General features: G+C 45.1%; 1 protein-coding gene across 1 annotated transcript; it reads left to right on the top strand.

Annotated features, from left to right (window-relative positions):
• Positions 1–217: 217 nt before the first annotated feature.
• On the top strand, positions 218–20,322 carry LOC135549037 (sorting nexin-10A-like). The gene is made up of 7 exons (XM_064979106.1): positions 218–511; positions 13,573–13,615; positions 13,993–14,079; positions 14,213–14,313; positions 16,413–16,511; positions 19,114–19,320; positions 19,546–20,322. Exons 2-7 carry the CDS (start codon positions 13,586–13,588, stop codon positions 19,712–19,714), a joined length of 693 nt encoding a protein of 230 aa, XP_064835178.1. The 5' UTR covers positions 218–511; positions 13,573–13,585; the 3' UTR covers positions 19,715–20,322.
• The last annotated feature ends 438 nt before the right edge of the window (positions 20,323–20,760 follow it).

The following is a 20,760-nucleotide window of genomic DNA, read 5'->3' on the forward strand; positions in this document are numbered from 1 at the left end:
GTGAGCTACGATTGGTCAATAGAACGGCGATGTCGCGGAGTACACGATGTATGTATTGAACAAAAGTTAGGCTTTCAAATTTTGGTCCTAACCTGGTCACGGTCCCCCGCCCACTTTGCTTCCCAGCCAACTTTGTTTCCCTTCCTTGAAAATGAATGGGCTCGCTTATTTCGTCGCCCCCAATGTGCTGGATGGATTTCCGGTGTGAGGCTACGTACTGCCTTTGGGGGGTATTCAGCAAATAAAGATGTATCATCTCCTGTAGCTCAGTCAAAGGATTGTTTGATTTGTTTTTAAATGCGTTGTTGTGCACTGAAGTTTTGGTTAAAATACTCCCTGATTTCAGACCAGGAACGTGCACGAGCAAAATGAAGGAACAGAGCGGGCGCGTCATCCTCAAGTTCTTCAGACAACAACTACAGTCGGTTTAACCGCGAACAGAGCAAGCAGCGAAGAAATCAAGTCCGCCCCAGCGGCACCAAGTCCTATCGAACGAATTGCCAGCTGAAGGGTAAGAACAAACGTAGTGCTATATTACCAGAGATAAGCATGCTTTTCATTTGGTGAGAAGTTATCCAATTGCCATGGTTTCCCTGGTGTGTTTCAAATGTGTGGCTCGTGCGTTTGCAACGGTTCAAATGCCAATCAAATTTAGGCTACCTCGAAAGCAATCACAATTTCTCAATTGTTTTGTAATTCAACAGAATTTTGCAGCGTGATTTATGTTATTGCTGCTTAGCCTATCTATGTGCAGAATTGAACCTTATTGCAGGCGAACATACCTGTCTGTCTGTCACACTTTCTCCAATTGCTTCCAAGCAAACTCGCATTATTACATTCGCAACAAATACATTTTTGTAACTGTAAAATATAACTCAACATAATGAAGAAAGGCTGTCTCTTTTCAAACATTAGGATGTTGTATAAGTTGTATAAGGGCAATTCCAAAAACCATTTAATTTCAAGGTTGAACAAATCAGACTACTTTTAACCATTTCTAGCGGCATTTTTACAAAAACACATTTACAGAAAGAACTGCATATACAGGGAGAACTAAGGGAGATTTTACCGTAATTCTGTTACCAAACTTTGCATCTGTAGTTTTTCCAGTACGTTTTTGTTTGTTTACTGTGTAAATTGTTCAAAGCAGTCATTGTGCATGAAGTTGCATGATTTGTTAAACTTTGAAATCAATTTAATTCCGTTATGGTGGACTTCCCGTAATTTATACTTTAATTTGCACATCCTAGAATTTTTTTTGCTATTTTGATTGAGCTCTGGTTGTAAACAGCCCTAAACTGCTTGATGCTATCAAGCATTGTTCACACTGCATGCCTTACTGCTCAAATCAGTTTTGTTTTTAAATCCGTTTTTGAACACTGACTGTCCAAACAGCAAGTAACCAAATCAGATTTGTGTGTGTTTGTTTTTAGATGGCAGTCATTTGCTGACATGGCTACACTAGTTGTCATGGTAACGACAGGTGTGTGTGCACGGTGGTGTCGCCGGATTGGTGGTGCTCATGCTTCCTATCAATCAAAAAATATGTAGCAAGATAAGGTGACAACAAAGTCTGCCAGGGACGTTTCCCAGTGGCTTTGAATGTTTAAAATCAAAGTGTAAGAACACTTAAAGCCTCAGGATGAGATGATCTTTCTTTCAAAACGAGGCCTTTTTTAGCTAGCCACAGCAGCTAGATGGCTGTTTAGTTTTCTAGCACATTCACTAATTTGTTTGTAAACAAATAAGAAGCGCGTTTGCTACCACATGTTCTTGGCAAACTGCCAACAGAGTAACTTGCAAGAATCAAGATATGCCAAATAAGTCTAAAAAACAGTTGAGGGCAAGTAAATCAGATTTGACCAAGTCGCATGGGCAGGAATAAGATTTGTCTGACTTCAAACCACCAACGAAGGGAGTTTGAAATGTGGCTTGGCATATCAGACTGCAGGGGAAAAAAAATATTGTATATGCAATTTTTGTTGTTGTTGACTTGAGTCACTTCAAACTGCCAATGTGAACAATAATTCAAACACAGCTCTGCATTCCTGGTACAATGACTATTGAATTATTATTAATAGGTTACCATAGAATTATACGCAATGTATTCAATTCTGTGGCTTATAACATGTAGATATGCATCAACAAATCAGTTATCAGTCAGTCATGCTGTGTAAAGTTAGCCATGCATAGGGAGTTTAACTCAATCTCAGTAAATTAGATGATCTGTTGTGCTGTTAACTGGCCAATATTGGCACGAATAATATCATGTGATGTTTAGTAGGATTGGGTTAGTTGATAGCCTTTTCTGGTGAGAGGTTGGCATTAGACTCTGCACAGGGCTCTGCTTGAGTAGGTTAATTATCCCTGTATGCTGTCCTCAGTTCTTGGAAGTGGCAGTCAGTGGAGGAAACATGAGTCTCTGAAATGTGAATAGCTCTTGTTGTAAGGAAAAATGAGTCTCCACTGTACCCTGAAAGATTGGCTTTCCAAAAACAAGATGTCCCCTAGGGCCCGGGGCCACACGGATAAAGAAATTGTCTCCCAGGTTCTATAAATCTCATTGTTAATTCAAATGTTCAGTGTTATTTCATTAGAAGTGGGAAATGTTTTAGCAGTTTATTTTCTCAACAAACCAATATCCGTTGATGTCCAATTAGCATTTGCCTATTGTAGCATGTCTTTTGCCCAGTTCTTCTTCAATGTTCTGTCTCTTTAATAGACCCTTTCAATTTTCAAAACAATAGAACGTTCTATAATACACACGCAACCAAGAGGTTCATCAGTACACATCCAGTGCTTATAGCTAGCTAGTTGGTTAGCAATCACAAGTTCGTGTTTCTTGATCCCCAAACAACTAAAACAGAAGAAAATAGTTATATACACACATTGACTTGTTGCTACCAGATCCACTAAACAACATAATCAGATAGTTAATGTCCTGTTTTATTATCTGCTTTGCTCTGGTGGTGTTACATTTGGCTAGCACAGCAAGTAACCACAGAGCTAGCTAGCATGATGTGAAGGTAGAGAATAATCAGCTTACCTTGATAGCCAACAGAGTAATTTCTAACATGACAGCCAATAATATAACTAAACTAAATGCAGCTAGCATACGATTCCAATGTTTGACAGCCACATTATTTACATAAAAATTCAGCTAGCTGCAGCAATTACCCCCCCCCATTCCAAAGTTTTCGTTGGGGTTGAAGTCAGGGCTTTGTGCAGGCCAGTCAAGTTCTTCCACACTGATCTCGACAAGCCATTTCTGTATGGACTTCATTTTGTGCACGGGAGCATTGTCATGCTGAAACAGGAAAGGGCCTTCCACAAAGTTGGAAGCCCAGAATTGCCTAGAATGTCATTGTATGCTATAGCGTTAAGAATTCCCTTCACATGGAATAACAGCCCCAGACCATTATTCATCCACCAAACTTTACAGTTGGGGCAGATGGCGTTCAACAGATTTTTACGTGCTTCAGCACTCGGCGATCCTGTTCTGTGAGCTTGTGTGGCCTACCACTTCGCGGCTGAGCCGGTGTTGCTCCTAGACGTTTCCACTTTACAATAACAACACTTGCAGTTGACCGGAGCAGCTCTAGCAGGGCAGAAATTTGACAAACTGCCTTGTTGGAAAGGAGGCATTCTATGATACACTATATAGTTGCTGAAAAAGCCGAATCCACTAATTTGAAGGCGTGTCCACATACTTTTGTGTATACGGTGCATTTGGAGTATTCAGACCTTCCCCTTTTCCACATTTTGTTATGTGACAGCCTTATTCTAAAATAGATTAAATAAAATAAAACAATATCAACCTACGCACAATACCCAATAATGACAAAGCAAAAACAGGTTTTAGAAATGTTTGCAAATGTATTAAAAATGTACATACATATTCAGACCATTTGCTATGACACTCGAAATTTAGCTCAGGTGCATCCAGTTTCCATTGATCATCTTTGAGATGGGAGTCCACCTGTGGTCAAGTCAATTGATTGAACATGATTTGGAAAGGCACACAACCTGTCTATAGAAGGTCCCACAGTTGGACTAGTAACCGGAAGGTTGCGAGTTCAAACCCCCGAGCTGACAAGGTACAAATCTGTCGTTCTGCCCCTGAACAGGCAGTTAACCCACTGTTCCCAGGCCGTCATTGAAAATAAGAATTTGTCCTTAACTGACTTGCCTGGTTAAATAAAGGTAAAATAAAAAATAAAAATTCAGAGCAAAAACCAAGCCATGATGTCGAAGCAATTGTCTGAAGAACTCCGAGACAGGATTTTAATTTTTTTTTAAACTGAAATCATTTCACCAAGTTTTATATTGAAACCAACAAACAAATAAAATTTGCAGCACTATGCACTTTTTGTGTGGATAAACATTCAAATAATAACAGTAATGTTAAAGATGGCACAATGTGGCCATGAGGTAAAAGTTTCCATAGTGCAGGTTTTAATGAACACAACTGTAAGTAAGCAAATCAAATGTGCAAATAAAAGCAACACAAGTAAAGCAATGTGCATGTAAGAACAATACAACCATATGTAAACACATCCAATGTGCATGTAAGAACAATACAACCATATGTAAACACATCCAATGTGCATGTAAGAACAACACAACCATATGTAAACACATCCAATGTGCATGTAAGAACAACACAACCATATGTAAACACATCCAATGTGCATGTAAGAACAACACAACCATATGTAAACACATCCAATGTGCATGTAAGAACAATACAACCATACAACCTTGATCGCTTCTTTCACTCTGTCAAGGTGATCTTTCTCAGCATCCCAGCCAGGCCTTTCCCCTCCGATGCCGCTGTGGGGGTGTTGGTGGTGGAGGTGCTGCTGGTGCTTTGTGGTTCTTCCCTGAATTGTGCAGCTGCCAGCTTCAAGGCCTCCTGGACACAGCTGTCAGCTTCAAGGCCTCCTGGACACAGCTGTCAGCTTCAAGGCCTCCTGGACACAGCTGTCAGCTTCAAGGCCTCCTGGACACAGCTGTCAGCTTCAAGGCCTCCTGGACACAGCTGTCAGCTTCAAGGCCTCCTGGACACAGCTGTCAGCTTCAAGGCCTCCTGGACACAGCTGTCAGCTTCAAGGCCTCCTGGACACAGCTGTCAGCTTCAAGGCCTCCTGGACACAGCTGTCAGCTTCAAGGCCTCCTGGACACCGCTGTCAGTGTCAACTTTTAGCTCATCTAAAAAGCTCCTTTTGAAGCGGGGGTCAATGAAACAAGCCATGTGCACGACTCTTTGCTTTCTCTGTGTATCTGTTGTTAAGGTCTTCTCTCATTACCCTTTTCCTCTCCCTGGTCAGGGATGGCTCTGTATCCTTTTCATCTCCCTGTTCAGGGATGGCTCTGTATCCTTTTCATCTCCCTGGTCAGGGATGGCTCTGTATCCTTTTCATCTCCCTGGTCAGGGATGGCTCTGTGTCCTTTTCCTCTCCCTGGTCAGGGATGGCTCTGTATCCTTTTCATCTCCCTGTTCAGGGATGGCTCTGTATACTTTTCCTCTCCCTGGTCAGGGATGGCTCTGTATCCTTTTCCTCTCCCTGGTCAGGGATGGCTCTGTATACTTTTCATCTCCCTGGTCAGGGATGGCTCTGTATACTTTTCCTCTCCCTGGTCAGGGATGGCTCTGTATCCTTTTCCTCTCCCTGGTCAGGGATGGCTCTGTATCCTTTTCCTCTCCCTGGTCAGGGATGGCTCTGTATACTTTTCATCTCCCTGGTCAGGGATGGCTCTGTATCATCTCCCTGGTCAGGGATGGCTCTGTATCATCTCCCTGGTCAGGGATGGCTCTGTAACCTTTTCCTCTCCCTGGTCAGGGATGGCTCTGTATCCTTTTCCTCTCCCTGGTCAGGGATGGCTCTGTATCCTTTTCCTCTCCCTGGTCAGGGATGGCTCTGTATCCTTTTCCTCTCCCTGGTCAGGGATGGCTCTGTATACTTTTCATCTCCTTGGTCAGGGATGGCTCTGTATCCTTTTCATCTCCTTGGTCAGGGATGGCTCTGTATCCTTTTCATCTCCCTGGTCAGGGATGGCTCTGTATCATCTCCTTGGTCAGGGATGGCTCTGTGTCCTTTTCCTCTCCCTGGTCAGGGATGGCTCTGTATCATCTCCCTGGTCAGGGATGGCTCCGTATCCTTTTCATCTCCCTGGTCGGGGATGGCTCTGTGTCCTTATCCTCTCCCTGGTCAGGGATGGCTCTGTATCATCTCCCTGGTCAGGGATGGCTCTGTATACTTTTCATCTCCCTGGTCAGGGATGGCTCTGTGTCCTTTTCCTCTCCCTGGTCAGGGATGGCTCTGTATCCTTTTCATCTCCCTGGTCAGGGATGGCTCTGTATACTTTTCCTCTCCCTGGTCAGGGATGGCTCTGTATCCTTTTCATCTCCCTGGTCAGGGATGGCTCTGTATCCTTTTCATCTCCCTGGTCAGGGATGGCTCTGTATCCTTTTCCTCTCCCTGGTCAGGGATGGCTCTGTATCATCTCCCTGGTCAGGGATGGCTCTGTATACTTTTCATCTCCCTGGTCAGGGATGGCTCTGTATACTTTTCATCTCCCTGGACAGGGATGGCTCTGTGTCCTTTTCATCTCCCTGGTCAGGGATGGCTCTGTATCATCTCCCTGGTCAGGGATGGCTCTGTGTCCTTTTCCTCTCCCTGGTCAGGGATGGCTCTGTGTCCTTTTCCTCTCCCTGGTCAGGGATGGCTCTGTATCATCTCCCTGGTCAGCGATGGCTCTGTGTCCTTTTCCTCTCCCTGGTCAGGGATGGCTCTGTGTCCTTTTCCTCTCCCTGGTCAGGGATGGCTCTGTATCATCTCCCTGGTCAGGGATGGCTCTGTATCCTTTTCATCTCCCTGGTCAGGGATGGCTCTGTATACTTTTCATCTCCCTGGTCAGGGATGGCTCTGTATCATCTCCCTGGTCAGGGATGGCTCTGTATCCTTTTCCTCTCCCTGGTCAGGGATGGCTCTGTATACTTTTCATCTCCCTGGTCAGGGATGGCTCTGTATCCTTTTCCTCTCCCTGGTCAGGGATGGCTCTGTATACTTTTCATCTCCCTGGTCAGGGATGGCTCTGTATCATCTCCCTGGTCAGGGATGGCTCTGTATACTTTTCATCTCCCTGGTCAGGGATGGCTCTGTATACTTTTCATCTCCCTGGTCAGGGATGGCTCTGTATCATCTCCCTGGTCAGGGATGGCTCTGTATCATCTCCCTGGTCAGGGATGGCTCTGTATACTTTTCATCTCCCTGGTCAGGGATGGCTCTGTATCATCTCCCTGGTCAGGGATGGCTCTGTATACTTTTCATCTCCCTGGTCAGGGATGGCTCTGTATCATCTCCTTGGTCAGGGATGGCTCTGTATCCTTTTCATCTCCCTGGTCAGGGATGGCTCTGTATCATCTCCTTGGTCAGGGATGGCTCTGTATCCTTTTCATCTCCCTGGTCAGGGATGGCTCTGTATCATCTCCCTGGTCAGGGATGGCTCTGTATCCTTTTCCTCTCCCTGGTCAGGGATGGCTCTGTATCCTTTTCCTCTCCCTGGTCAGGGATGGCTCTGTATCCTTTTCATCTCCCTGGTCAGGGATGGCTCTGTATACTTTTCATCTCCCTGGTCAGGGATGGCTCTGTATCATCTCCCTGGTCAGGGATGGCTCTGTATACTTTTCATCTCCCTGGTCAGGGATGGCTCTGTATACTTTTCATCTCCCTGGTCAGGGATGGCTCTGTATCATCTCCCTGGTCAGGGATGGCTCTGTATACTTTTCATCTCCCTGGTCAGGGATGGCTCTGTATCATCTCCTTGGTCAGGGATGGCTCTGTATCCTTTTCATCTCCCTGGTCAGGGATGGCTCTGTATCATCTCCTTGGTCAGGGATGGCTCTGTATCCTTTTCATCTCCCTGGTCAGGGATGGCTCTGTATCATCTCCTTGGTCAGGGATGGCTCTGTATCCTTTTCATCTCCCTGGTCAGGGATGGCTCTGTATCATCTCCTTGGTCAGGGATGGCTCTGTATCCTTTTCATCTCCCTGGTCAGGGATGGCTCTGTATCATCTCCTTGGTCAGGGATGGCTCTGTATCCTTTTCATCTCCCTGGTCAGGGATGGCTCTGTATTCTTTTCCACCAGAACATCATGGGTGATGTGGTCCAGGACAGGCTTGATGGCAGACGGTGTCACTCGTGTCTCTGAAGCAAGTGCATCTGTAAACTTTCTCAGCGGTTCAAGGAGCTGGCACAGTTGCTCCCATGACACTTATGTCGGCATCCTTGGGCATCAGATGCCATGTTTCCCTTTCTCCAGCCAGTGTCCCACAGACTGGCTGCTGTTGGCTGAGGAAACGCTCAAGCATCTTGTGTTTAGATCCCCATCGGGTTACCACATCATCATGGATCTGAGCCTTCTGTGGCATCTTGAGGGCAGCTTGCTTTTCTCTCAATTCTCTCTTTCTCTTCCAGCTCCGCGAGAAGCCTTGGACCAGATGATGGCAGGCCTTGACTGCTGTGTCAACTCTCTGAATTTTCAAAGCCCTTGAGATGGCCTGCTTAAAATTACGGCCAAAGCACCCAAGCCACAGAACCCTTCAAAAGCCTTGATCATGTTTGTTGCGTTGTCTGTGGTTATGCAGACCAGCTCTTTGTTATTGACGACCCCACCACTCTTCCAACATAATCTCAAAAAACTATTGTTTTGAGCCAAGTGATCTTCTGGGAAGAACTGTGTTTCCACTTCGATTGATTCTAGTTGCCAGTCTGGGGTGAGGTAATGGATAATGAAGCTGATGTAGGGTTGACTACTGCAGAGGTTAGTAGTTGCAGCCAACCATGTGCTTTGAGCCAAACTTTTTCCAACATCAGCTTTAACCTGGTTGTACAGATTTGGGATTTCAGTCTTGGAAAATAATGTTTGATGGCACTTTGTAGTGAGGCACGGCAACCTTCATCAGCCTCAGAAAGCCAGGCCTCTCAACAGTATGAAATGGCATCATGTCCTTTGCAATGTAATAGGAAAGGGCTACAGTGAGGTCTTGAGCATGTTTTGATGTGCGTGTGTAAGTAGCCTGCCTTTTAAATGCTTGCTCAGCGTTTGTCACAACTGTAGATGAGGGACCAGTAAGCATCACTAGGTTTGCCTGCTGCACTCCCATTCTAAACAAGGGACCAGTAAGCATCACTAGGTTTGCCTGCTGCACTCCCATTCTAAACAAGGGACCAGTAAGCATCACTAGGTTTGCCTGCTGCACTCCCATTCTAAACAAGGGACCAGTAGCATCACTAGGTTTGCCTGCTGCACTCCCATTCTAAACAAGGGACCAGTAAGCATCACTAGGTTTGCCTGCTGCACTCCCATTCTAAACAAGGGACCAGTAAGCATCACTAGGTTTGCCTGCTGCACTCCCATTCTAAACAAGGGACCAGTAAGCATCACTAGGTTTGCCTGCTGCACTCCCATTCTAAACAAGGGACCAGTAAGCATCACTAGGTTTGCCTGCTGCACTCCCATTCTAAACAAGGGACCAGTAAGCATCACTAGGTTTGCCTGCTGCACTCCCATTCTAAACAAGGGACCAGTAAGCATCACTAGGTTTGCCTGCTGCACTCCCATTCTAAACAAGGGACCAGTAGCAGCACTAGGTTTGCCTGCTGCACTCCCATTCTAAACAAGGGACCAGTAGCATCACTAGGTTTGCCTGCTGCACTCCCATTCTAAACAAGGGACCAGTAGCATCACTAGGTTTGCCTGCTGCACTCCCATTCTAAACAAGGGACCAGTAAGCATCACTAGGTTTGCCTGCTGCACTCCCATTCTAAACAAGGGACCAGTAAGCATCACTAGGTTTGCCTGCTGCTCTCCCATTCTAAACAAGGGACCAGTAGCATCACTAGGTTTGCCTGCTGCACTCCCATTCTAAACAAGGGACCAGTAGCAGCACTAGGTTTGCCTGCTGCACTCCCATTCTAAACAAGGGACCAGTAAGCATCACTAGGTTTGCCTGCTGCACTCCCATTCTAAACAAGGGACCAGTAGCAGCACTAGGTTTGCCTGCTGCACTCCCATTCTAAACAAGGGACCAGTAAGCATCACTAGGTTTGCCTGCTGCACTCCCATTCTAAACAAGGGACCAGTAAGCATCACTAGGTTTGCCTGCTGCACTCCCATTCTAAACAAGGGACCAGTAAATGTATTATTATTTTGAGTGTTACATTATTATTCACACAGACACACAGTCTATTTTCCGTGTTGTATTTGAGTATATGCAATAACCCCATGCACAATTGACATAAATACAAATGAGTCTTAAAGAAGACGGTGATAGTAATTGCAATGAGCCCAACAATTGACATAAATATAGGAGTCTCCTGTTGGAACACTTTTACAACCAAGTCAACATCGGCTGAATTTTAATTGAACAATATATGTTGGTTGTGTGACTAAACTACATAACGTGTTATCGTGTGAAATGGGTGAATAGAGTCTGCAGACACACGACACATACAGCAGCAGAACAACATGTTGTGTTTTTACAAGAGTAGATAACACTGAAAGCTTCAGTTTACATTATTCACAAAGCTATTAGCCAGTTGGACAGACAAACCATGACATTTTCCCACATCATGCATTGAGCTAAAAGTTAACTTACCTTGCATTCGCTATAAAGTAGTGGGTGGTGGTCACGAAGATGACTCAAGAGATTTGAAGTAATATTCATTTTTTTTAAATGTTTTATTTATTTTTATTTTGCATGTTCTGCAGACAGGGTGACCATCTTCGATTTAAGTATTCCCTCAGCACTCTTGTAAAACCCAAAATACGACCACACTTCAGATTTGGTCCTCTTAGAAGGCCGAAAAATCTCCAGAGCGCTGTCACTGCCTTCCGCCATGTTTTTTCACACAAAACAAAACCCACATTGCAAGCTGCACCTGCGTCAGCAACAGTCTAACTTTGGTTGATGCTGGACGGTATTTACCGTGAGTTTTTCAAACCGTGGTAATCAAACGCCGTTTTAATGATGATGTGAAACGGTAATAATAATCAGGAGTTTTATTGGTAACCGTGTCATCCCTAGTCATTGGACATGCCCACTAGGCCAATACGAATCCAATCATACTCTGTCTAAATTGGGCATGCATGCCATACATCATCTCACATCCACTGTAACCGATAGGGTAGAGCACAGATAGTGGAGGCAAGAGAGAAATACCCTGGAGAGTGACACTTTTACATGGACTGCAGAGTAGCCCTGTAATGTATGTGTTCCATCCCTGTATGGTGCAAACCCTAATCCAATGACACTTGTCGCTACCATGCCAACCACTGTAGAAGTAAGACTGTAAAATGATGCAAATCAGCACAAAATCGCAGGAGGAGATCCTCCCGCAGCTGAGATGCTTATGGTATTAAAATATACTGTAGATACATTCATGACAGACCGGAGACACTATAAATCTTAGGGGGGATGACATCACAGAGGCTACTAGAACTCACCTGCAGCTTACCTCTGCTACAGTCACACCCCTTTCACCTCCTACGCCACCGACAGTAGAACTCACCTGCAGCTTACCTCTGCTACAGTCACACCCCTTTCACCTCCTACGCCACCGACAGTAGAACTCACCTGCAGCTTACCTCTGCTACAGTCACACCCCTTTCACCTACTACGCCACCGACAGTAGAACTCACCTGCCGACGGTGTGATCGGAGTCAGTTTAGCAGAATGAATGCCTTTTTAAAATGAATTATATGGGTGCTAGATTGACTTAGTTCACACTGTTGGCTCTGCTGGCTGCTGAGGTTGATGCGGATGAGGGGGTCAGTGGGTTTAGCAGAGGGCTGAATGTGTAGCATGTGAGCTAGTTGACAGGTGAGTGCTAGGCTCTTTCTCAAATCATCCTTCCTCTCCTCCTTCTAAAAACCCATTGGAGAAGATCAGAGGGGAGGGACCTTGTACCTTCTCCTCCAATACAGGTGGGCAGATAGGATGTTAGCAATCAAGGAAAGACAAAGTGAAGCCAAGCCCTAGTAGCCATGGTGTGGTGATGTCACCGACCCTGAGATCTGTAGTACTGTTATCCTATCCCAACAAATGTCATGGTTTTGTGCGTGTGTGTGCGTAGACGTTCATCTTATTCCAAAACAAGATGATTGAATAGTGTCTAATACAAATAATAAGCAGAATGTCAGGGTTGGGCCGGAACAGAGACCAGCAGGTAGATCTCTGGGAACAAGGTTGGCCATGCATTTTCTACATCTATGCATTGATACTTTTAACATTATTTTTGTAGACCAACAACCAACTGTAACAGTAAACCAATAGCATATATAACCCATTGGAGAGAGACACTTTAGTCTCTCCAGGACTTGGCACATTCGTTGGGACCTTCAGGCGCAGACAGAGTGTAACAGCTTTCACGGGTCTCTGTATCCGAGGTTAGGAAACATCTCAATTAGACCAGGATGTACTTCATTATAGTCAGGTGATATACAATTGGATATTCCGTTGTGTTTTTGTATTGTCCCATTTCTCTCTTTGGGACTGAATCTGTTCACTCGCTAGGTAGCTAACATTGTTGTTAGCAGATCAAGCTAACGTTTGAAAACAAATCTTGGATGGCTGTCTATCATACTTATATGTAGCTAGCTAGCTGACATGAACCTATTACCCACCTAATATAGTTAACCATGTGATACACACAATCCTGGTGCCGCCGCCGCCGCTGCTGCTAACGTTAATATTCATTCAGACAATGCATGCGAGGCTTCTTTGCGAAATCTATCAACTTTAATATTCTAAAATATATTTGTCCCTGGACGTAAGGACCATCCCACCCGCAAATACTATTGTAATTTGAACCTTGAGAGAACTAGACTAAGTTAGCTAGCTGTTTACAGCCACAATGGAACAGCTGTTTACAGCCACACCCGGAGATCTTTGGCGTTCCAGGGTTCACTTCCACTCGTTCTCAAAAGCCTTTACAAAGGTCTATACTTTCCAAAGTTTGCCAGTACAGTATAAACTTTGTTTTATATGAATGGAATTTGTGTCAGTGTTTACCCTGTATACCTTGTAGCTGTACTCTTTTTGCAGCGTGCCACATGCTTACCGAGGCTTTGTATTGTTTACAGGGCTGTGTTGTGCTGTTTTATCACTGAGTGGATAAGCTGTTTATGAATAAAGCAGATTTCTCTTCTCGCAGCAAATCCACTTCCTAGGACATGTTTACCTTTTTTTTTCACAATGGCTTGTGTTAGAGCGCTCATGCAGTTTAGGTTGTTCTTCTCTAAGCAGTTGAGGTTTGCTGTTTTGCCAAAATATGCTCCCTGTGCTCTTTTGGGCATCTTGGGTTGAGAACAGTGGACTTTGACTGTTTGACTAAACATTGCTGAGTGGATCTGTTTTTCTGTGAGAAAGAACCCCTTCGTGTCATATAACTGACTCATATAACTGCATAGAGACACTGGTTACTAGACAAAAGCACAACATGTTATAATCTTATTCTTGCCTCACTGTTTCCCAATTGTCTCTGCCCTGTCTCTGCCCCCTCAGATTCCATTCTACAATGGACAGGATTGACAGTCTAATGAAACAGGTGCGTGATCGATCCGTCTGTCATTACTCTATTACAGCAGTAGTCACTAATCCTGCTCCCGGAGAGCTTATGTTATTTAACCAGAGCTAATATTCTTGATTAGTGTTTTGATGCTGGTCTGGAACAAAAACGTGCACATGCTGTAGCTTTTGGTGATCTTATTAATTCTCCATATTAAGCCTCAATCTCATTTTGTGGATTTGACCTATATATTAGTTTTTTTCGTGGATGATTGAGGAGGTTCGGTGATATTTCTGCTGAAAGGTTTCCTATTCTGTGGCCTCATTGTTCTTGTGTGAAAAGATAGGGATGTGTGTGGTTTCTATCTGAGGCACACTTCACCTCTGAACAACACTTTGTTTTGGGGGCTTTTGAAGGAGTTTGTCAGTGTTTGGGTCCAGGATCCACAGTTCCACAAAGATGACTTCTGGCACACGCACATCGACTACGAGATCTGTTTACATGTGAGTACTGTCCTCGCTTGATCATCTTATCATCATTAAACATTATCTTCAGCTTCTGATATAACCAGGAATCTGAGGAGATTTACTGGCAACCTCTTCCTTCCTGTCTGTTCTTCCTGCTTTCTGAGTGTAGACCAATAGCATGTGTTTTAGGAAGAAGACGTCCTGTGTGCGTAGGCAGTACAGTGAGTTTGTTTGGCTCCGGCAGCGTCTGCAGGACAATGCTATGCTCATGTACGTATAACCCTGGGATACTTCACTGATGGCCTTCTTCACTGCATCATTTGTTCACTCCTAAAGCAATGATGCATACACAGGGTAGGCACTTGCCCATTGTATCCTTACCAGGGGTCGACTAGTCACACTGTATCCTTACCGTGGGTCGACTAGTCACACTGTATCCTTACCGGGGGTCGACTAGTCACACTGTAGCCTTACCGGGGGTCGACTAGTCACACTGTATCCTTACCGGGGGTCGACTAGTCACACTGTAGCCTTACCGGGGGTCGACTAGTCACACTGTAGCCTTACCGGGGGTCGACTAGTCACACTGTAGCCTTACCGGGGGTCGACTAGTCACACTGTATCCTTACCGGGGGTCGGCTAGTCACACTGTATCCTTACCGGGGGTCGGCTAGTCACACTATGTCCTTACCGGGGGTCGGCTAGTCACACTTTGTCCTTACCGGGGGTCGGCTAGTCACACTGTGTCCTTACCGGGGGTCGGCTAGTCACACTGTGTCCTTACCGGGGGTCGGCTAGTCACACTGTGTCCTTACCGGGGGTCGGCTAGTCACACTGTGTCCTTACCGGGGGTCGACTAGTCACACTGTAGCCTTACCGGGGGTCGACTAGTCACACTGTATCCTTACCGGGGGTCGACTAGTCACACTGTAGCCTTACCGGGGGTCGACTAGTCACACTGTAGCCTTACCGGGGGTCGACTAGTCACACTGTAGCCTTACCGGGGGTCGACTAGTCACACTGTAGCCTTACCGGGGTCGTCTACTCACACTGTAGCCTTACCGGGGTCGTCTAGTCACACTGTAGCCTTACCGGGGGTCGTCTAGTCACACTGTAGCCTTACCGGGGTCGTCTAGTCACACTGTAGCCTTACCGGGGGTCGTCTAGTCACACTGTATCCTTACCGGGGTCGACTAGTCACACTGTAGCCTTACCGGGGTCGACTAGTCACACTGTAGCCTTACCGGGGGTCGTCTAGTCACACTGTAGCCTTACCGGGGTCGACTAGTCACACTGTAGCCTTACCGGGGTCGTCTAGTCACACTGTAGCCTTACCGGGGTCGACTAGTCACACTGTAGCCTTACCGGGGTCGACTAGTCACACTGTAGCCTTACCGGGGTCGACTAGTCACACTGTAGCCTTACCGGGGTCGTCTAGTCACACTGTAGCCTTACCGGGGTCGACTAGTCACACTGTAGCCTTACCGGGGTCGTCTAGTCACACTGTAGCCTTACCGGGGGTCGACTAGTCACACTGTAGCCTTACCGGGGTCGACTAGTCACACTGTAGCCTTACCGGGGTCGACTAGTCACACTGTAGCCTTACCGGGGTCGTCTAGTCACACTGTAGCCTTACCGGGGGTCGTCTAGTCACACTGTAGCCTTACCGGGGTCGTCTAGTCACACTGTAGCCTTACCGGGGTCGTCTAGTCACACTGTAGCCTTACCGGGGTCGTCTAGTCACACTGTAGCCTTACCGGGGGTCGTCTAGTCACACTGTAGCCTTACCGGGGTCGACTAGTCACACTGTAGCCTTACCGGGGTCGTCTAGTCACACTGTAGCCTTACCGGGGTCGTCTAGTCACACTGTAGCCTTACCGGGGTCGTCTAGTCACACTGTAGCCTTACCGGGGTCGTCTAGTCACACTGTAGCCTTACCGGGGTCGTCTAGTCACACTGTAGCCTTACCGGGGTCGTCTAGTCACACTGTAGCCTTACCGGGGGTCGTCTAGTCACACTGTAGCCTTACCGGGGGTCGACTAGTCACACTGTAGCCTTACCGGGGGTCGACTAGTCACACTGTAGCCTTACCGGGGGTCGTCTAGTCACACTGTAGCCTTACCGGGGGTCGTCTAGTCACACTGTAGCCTTACCGGGGGTCGTCTAGTCACACTGTAGCCTTACCGGGGGTCGACTAGTCACACTGTAGCCTTACCGGGGGTCGTCTAGTCACACTGTAGCCTTACCGGGGGTCGTCTAGTCACACTGTATGTCCAAACTTATGACTTGAGTTTATTATAAAGCATTATTATTATTTGTACAATGTTTTGTGTATCCAATAAGGTGTTCAACGTGTTGTCTCTTTCCAGAGAGTTGCCCAAATTACCTCCCTGGAATCCGTTCTTCAGTCTGAACAACCCCTATCAGGTCAACCAGCGGATGAAGGGTCTACAGGAGTTTCTAGAGACGTCAGTGTCCTCTTCTATTTCTCTCCTCAGTTCCCCTCTCACACCCAGCCTTGTGAATGACTACCAGTTTGTGCATGTTCAGAAGGCTTGAAGGGATGAGCTATAATCTAGATATAGCCCATCAGTGGTTCGGATGCAACCGAAGTCAGTTTGCCAGATGTTTTCCTACCTCTAGTAATCAGGTCAAGCAGTCCATATCAATCTGTGGTGTAGATCCCCTTGTGTGCATTAGGAAACATTTGCTGCAGCCATTTATTTGGAATTGAGGCCTGCTATCTAATTAATTCAGTTTATTATTGTTGTTGGTATTTTGACATTTTGTTTTGGAAACCCTCGACTTGCCCTGTATAAAAGTTATACCTGTGGTTTTATGGCACCAAACGCCATCTTGTGGCTACTTCATTCATTTCCTCCACTCCACACTTTTAACGTGTTGAAACAGAAAACATCATGTACTGATGACCAGGAGTGAAAGTAAGCCGGTCCAGTACGTTGTCCTGGCAAAATATGTGCCTATCACAATAATTAAAACAATATTTCAAGAAAACTGTAGGCTTTTACAACATTACCCAGTTCAACTGTCTTCCACGTTGGTTCAACCAGGGGGTATTTATCATGTCAGCCATAGAGCTGAAACGATAAGCCAAAAATGATCGACACTGACCATACCGATCACTCACTCATTGCCGGCATTTTGCTGATATCTTTCATTACGATAAGTAGCCTATACCAGAGAAATGTGACGTTTGAAATTTAGAAGGTTTTCTGATATGGGTTAAAGGGACAATTGATGGCTACAATTGCCAAAGTAGTAGTTTTAAATTAGAATAAAAATGGATTTTAAACTTAATATTTGATTTATTTCATCAATTCAGGCAATTTATCACGATATGGAATTTTGTCCACATTGCCAGGTTCTAGTCAGCCGTATAAACAAATGGACTTAAACAGGCGGTTTATATGCTCTAGAAGGCGTTGTGGTAGAAACACTGACATTTCTCCAAGGCAGAGATGACTGACACGCACAGACCCCAGTAGACTTTTCACTTCAGGCTACAAGTAAGTGTAGGTGAAAATGACAATCCGCTGTCGTGTGCGTGTCGCCTACAGGAACCCTTTTGATTGTTTGACAATCAGATGAAAAGACTACAATCTCTTTGTCAAATTCTCCTGTTGTAGTGCTTTGGCATAGGGTACCAGAGTGCTCAGAATAACAATTCATTCAACCTCCTAACACACACTGTTGTAATGTCTCTAAACTTACAGTTGAAGCCGGAAGGTTACATACACTTAGGGTGGAGTCATTAAAACTCGTTTTTCAACCACTCCACACATTTCTTGTTAACAAACTATAGTTTTGGCAAGTTGATTAGGACATCTACTTTGTCATATTTCTAACAATTGTTTGCAGACAGATAGTGAATTAATCACAATTCCAGTAGGTTAGAAGTTTACATACACTAATTTGGCTGTGCCTTTAAACCGCTTGGAAAATTCCAGAAAATTATGTCATGGCTTTAGAAGCTTCTGATAGGCTAATTTACATCTTTTCAGTCAATTGGAGGTGTACCTGTGGATGTATTTCAAGGCCTACCTTCAAACTCTGTGCCTCTTTGCTTGACATCATCATAAATCGGGTCCTATATCGACATAACATGAAACGCCGCTCAGTAAGGAAGAAGCCACTGCTCCAAAAGCGCCATAAAAAAGCCAGACTACGGTTCGCAACTGCACATGGGGACAAGGATGGAACTTTTTGGAAAAATGTCCTCTGGAAAAATAGAACTGGCCATAATGACCATTATTTTGTTTTGGAGGAAAAAGTGGGAGGCTTGCAAGCCAAAGCGCACCATCCCAACCATGAAGCACGGGGTGGCAGCATAATGTTGTGGGGGTGCTTTGCTGTAGGAGGGAATGGTGCTCTTCACAAAATAGATGGCATCATGTGGAAGGAAAATTATGTGGATATATTGAAGCAACATCTCAAGACATCAGTCAGGAAGTTAAAGCTTGGTCGCAAATGGGTCTTCCAGATGGACAATGACCCCAAGCATCCTTCCAAAGTTGTGGCAAAATGGCTTAAGGACAACAAATTCAAGGTACTGGAGTGGCCATCTCAAAGCCCTGACCTCAATCCTATAGAACATTTGCGGGCAGAACTGAAAAAGCAGGTGCGAGCAAGGAGGCCTACAAACCTGACCCAGTTACACCAGCTCTGTCAGGAGGAATGGGCCAAAATTCACCCAACTTATTGTGGGAAGCTTGTGCAAGACTCCCTGAAATGTTTGACCCAAGTTAAACAATTTAAGGCAATGCTACCAAATACTAATTGAGTGTATGGCAACTTCTGACCCACTGAGAATGTGATGTAATAAATCATTCTCTCTACTATTATTCTGACATTTCACATTCTTAAAATAAACTGGTGATCCTAACTGACCTAAGACGGGTAATTTTTACTAGGATTAAATGTATTTGGCTAAACTGTATGTAAACTTCCGACTTTAACTGTATATGGTGTTCTTGATTGTTGTATGTATCTACTGCTAGTTTTTTTTGGCTGTTGTTCTTTATGATTAATTGGGTAGATCTTTCTCATCAGTGTCCTCCAGGACCCCCTGCTGCTGTCTGACAGCAGAGTGCACCTTTTCCTCCAATCCCAGCTCAGCGTGACCAAGATGGAGGCGTGTGTCTCGGGCCAGACACGCTACACAGTGGCCCAGGCCATCCAGATGTGTAGTGACTGCCACCGCACACGCTTCCTCGTAGAGAAGAGCCACAAGGAGTACTGCGACTCAAACGGCGAAAGGTAAGCGTACAGGCACGTTGTGATTTCTTGTTCAAAATGTACGGATTGAGCGATGGTTTGTCAATGTCATCCATTGATTGACTCACAACAGAGACGATTGTCCATGGAATAAATGCACAAAGTTGCTGAACTGTTGACGGAGAAATTGTATAAGCCAAAATGGGCACATGACCTCTGACCTTTTACTCATTGAGTGCTCTCATCCTATTCTCTCTGCCTCTCCAGCACCACATCATCAGGTCTAGGCCACAGCCATGACTCGGGGGTCCCCCAGAGCTCCAGCCCCCTACCCTGTGACAGCAGTTGTGAAAACTGTGATGGAAGCCTAACCATCAGGGACAGAAGATTTTTCAGCAGAGAGTCCTCTTGTGACCAGGAACACACAGAGCCCTGACACATGCACAAAGGGGCTGTTTCCCAGACAAATATTCAGCCTAGTCCTGCACCCAAAATGATGCTAAATGATTGAAAGTGCTTTTTAGTTCAGGACTAAGCGTAGTCTTTGTCCGGGAAGCCGCCCCAAAGACTCTTCGCTGCTGTTCTAGGTGCACTTCTCAAACCTCTGAAGATGAGGAGGCGGAGTAGAAAGGCCTTTTTTACGTGGTTCTCCGTTGGCATTCTGTGTTCCCTATCTGTCTTTTAAAATGTCTGAACTATATGTTTTCTTAAAGGATATGTTATTATATTGATACACCCACTATTGTGGACTGACTGGTGTTGCTAGTGAACAAGGCACTTGAGCAAGTCTCTTCTCCAAAATGTAGCATTGTCTTAATGCAGTATCTCAGTCTTAAACTCTAACTTGTGCCTCACATGTTTAAAAAAACAAACAAACAAAAAAAGATTTCTTTCACTTATACAATGATACTGGGAAAGATTCTTAAATGATGATTTATTTTTTATTTGCACTATTAAATTGTATTCTAAGGAGTGTGTTGTATAGGCTCGTTAAAAAAAAAAAAAAAGATTTCTAAAATATTTTTAAATGAGTATTCCAAGTATCAATAAATATATATATTTTTTTGAAGAACTAACTTGAAAATTGTTTGACTTTGGAGCCGGTATCATCGTCTGTCCTTTGTGAAATCCTGGAATGTTCAGCAAGTCATTTTTGTTAAAAATGTTGTCTCTGCCAAAAAATAGTCTTATTTTCATTGTGTTTAAGGTTATCCCTGGGTTTTGTATAATGTTAAGTTCTGTAGATGCACAACATGACCTAAGGTATGTGGACACCTGCTTGTCAAACATCTCATTACAAAATCATGGGCATTAATATGGAGTTGGTCCCCCCCTTTGTTGCTAGAACAGCCTCCACACTTCTGGGAAGGCTTTCCACTAGAAGTTGGAACATTGCTGCGGGGACTTGCTTCCATTTAACCACGAGCCTTAGTGAGGCCGGGCACTGATGTTGGGTGATTAGGCCTGGCTTGCAGTCGGCGT

Source organism: Oncorhynchus masou, chromosome 12 (assembly GCF_036934945.1).
Source record: "Oncorhynchus masou masou isolate Uvic2021 chromosome 12, UVic_Omas_1.1, whole genome shotgun sequence".
Classification (NCBI taxonomy): Eukaryota; Metazoa; Chordata; class Actinopteri; order Salmoniformes; family Salmonidae; genus Oncorhynchus; species Oncorhynchus masou.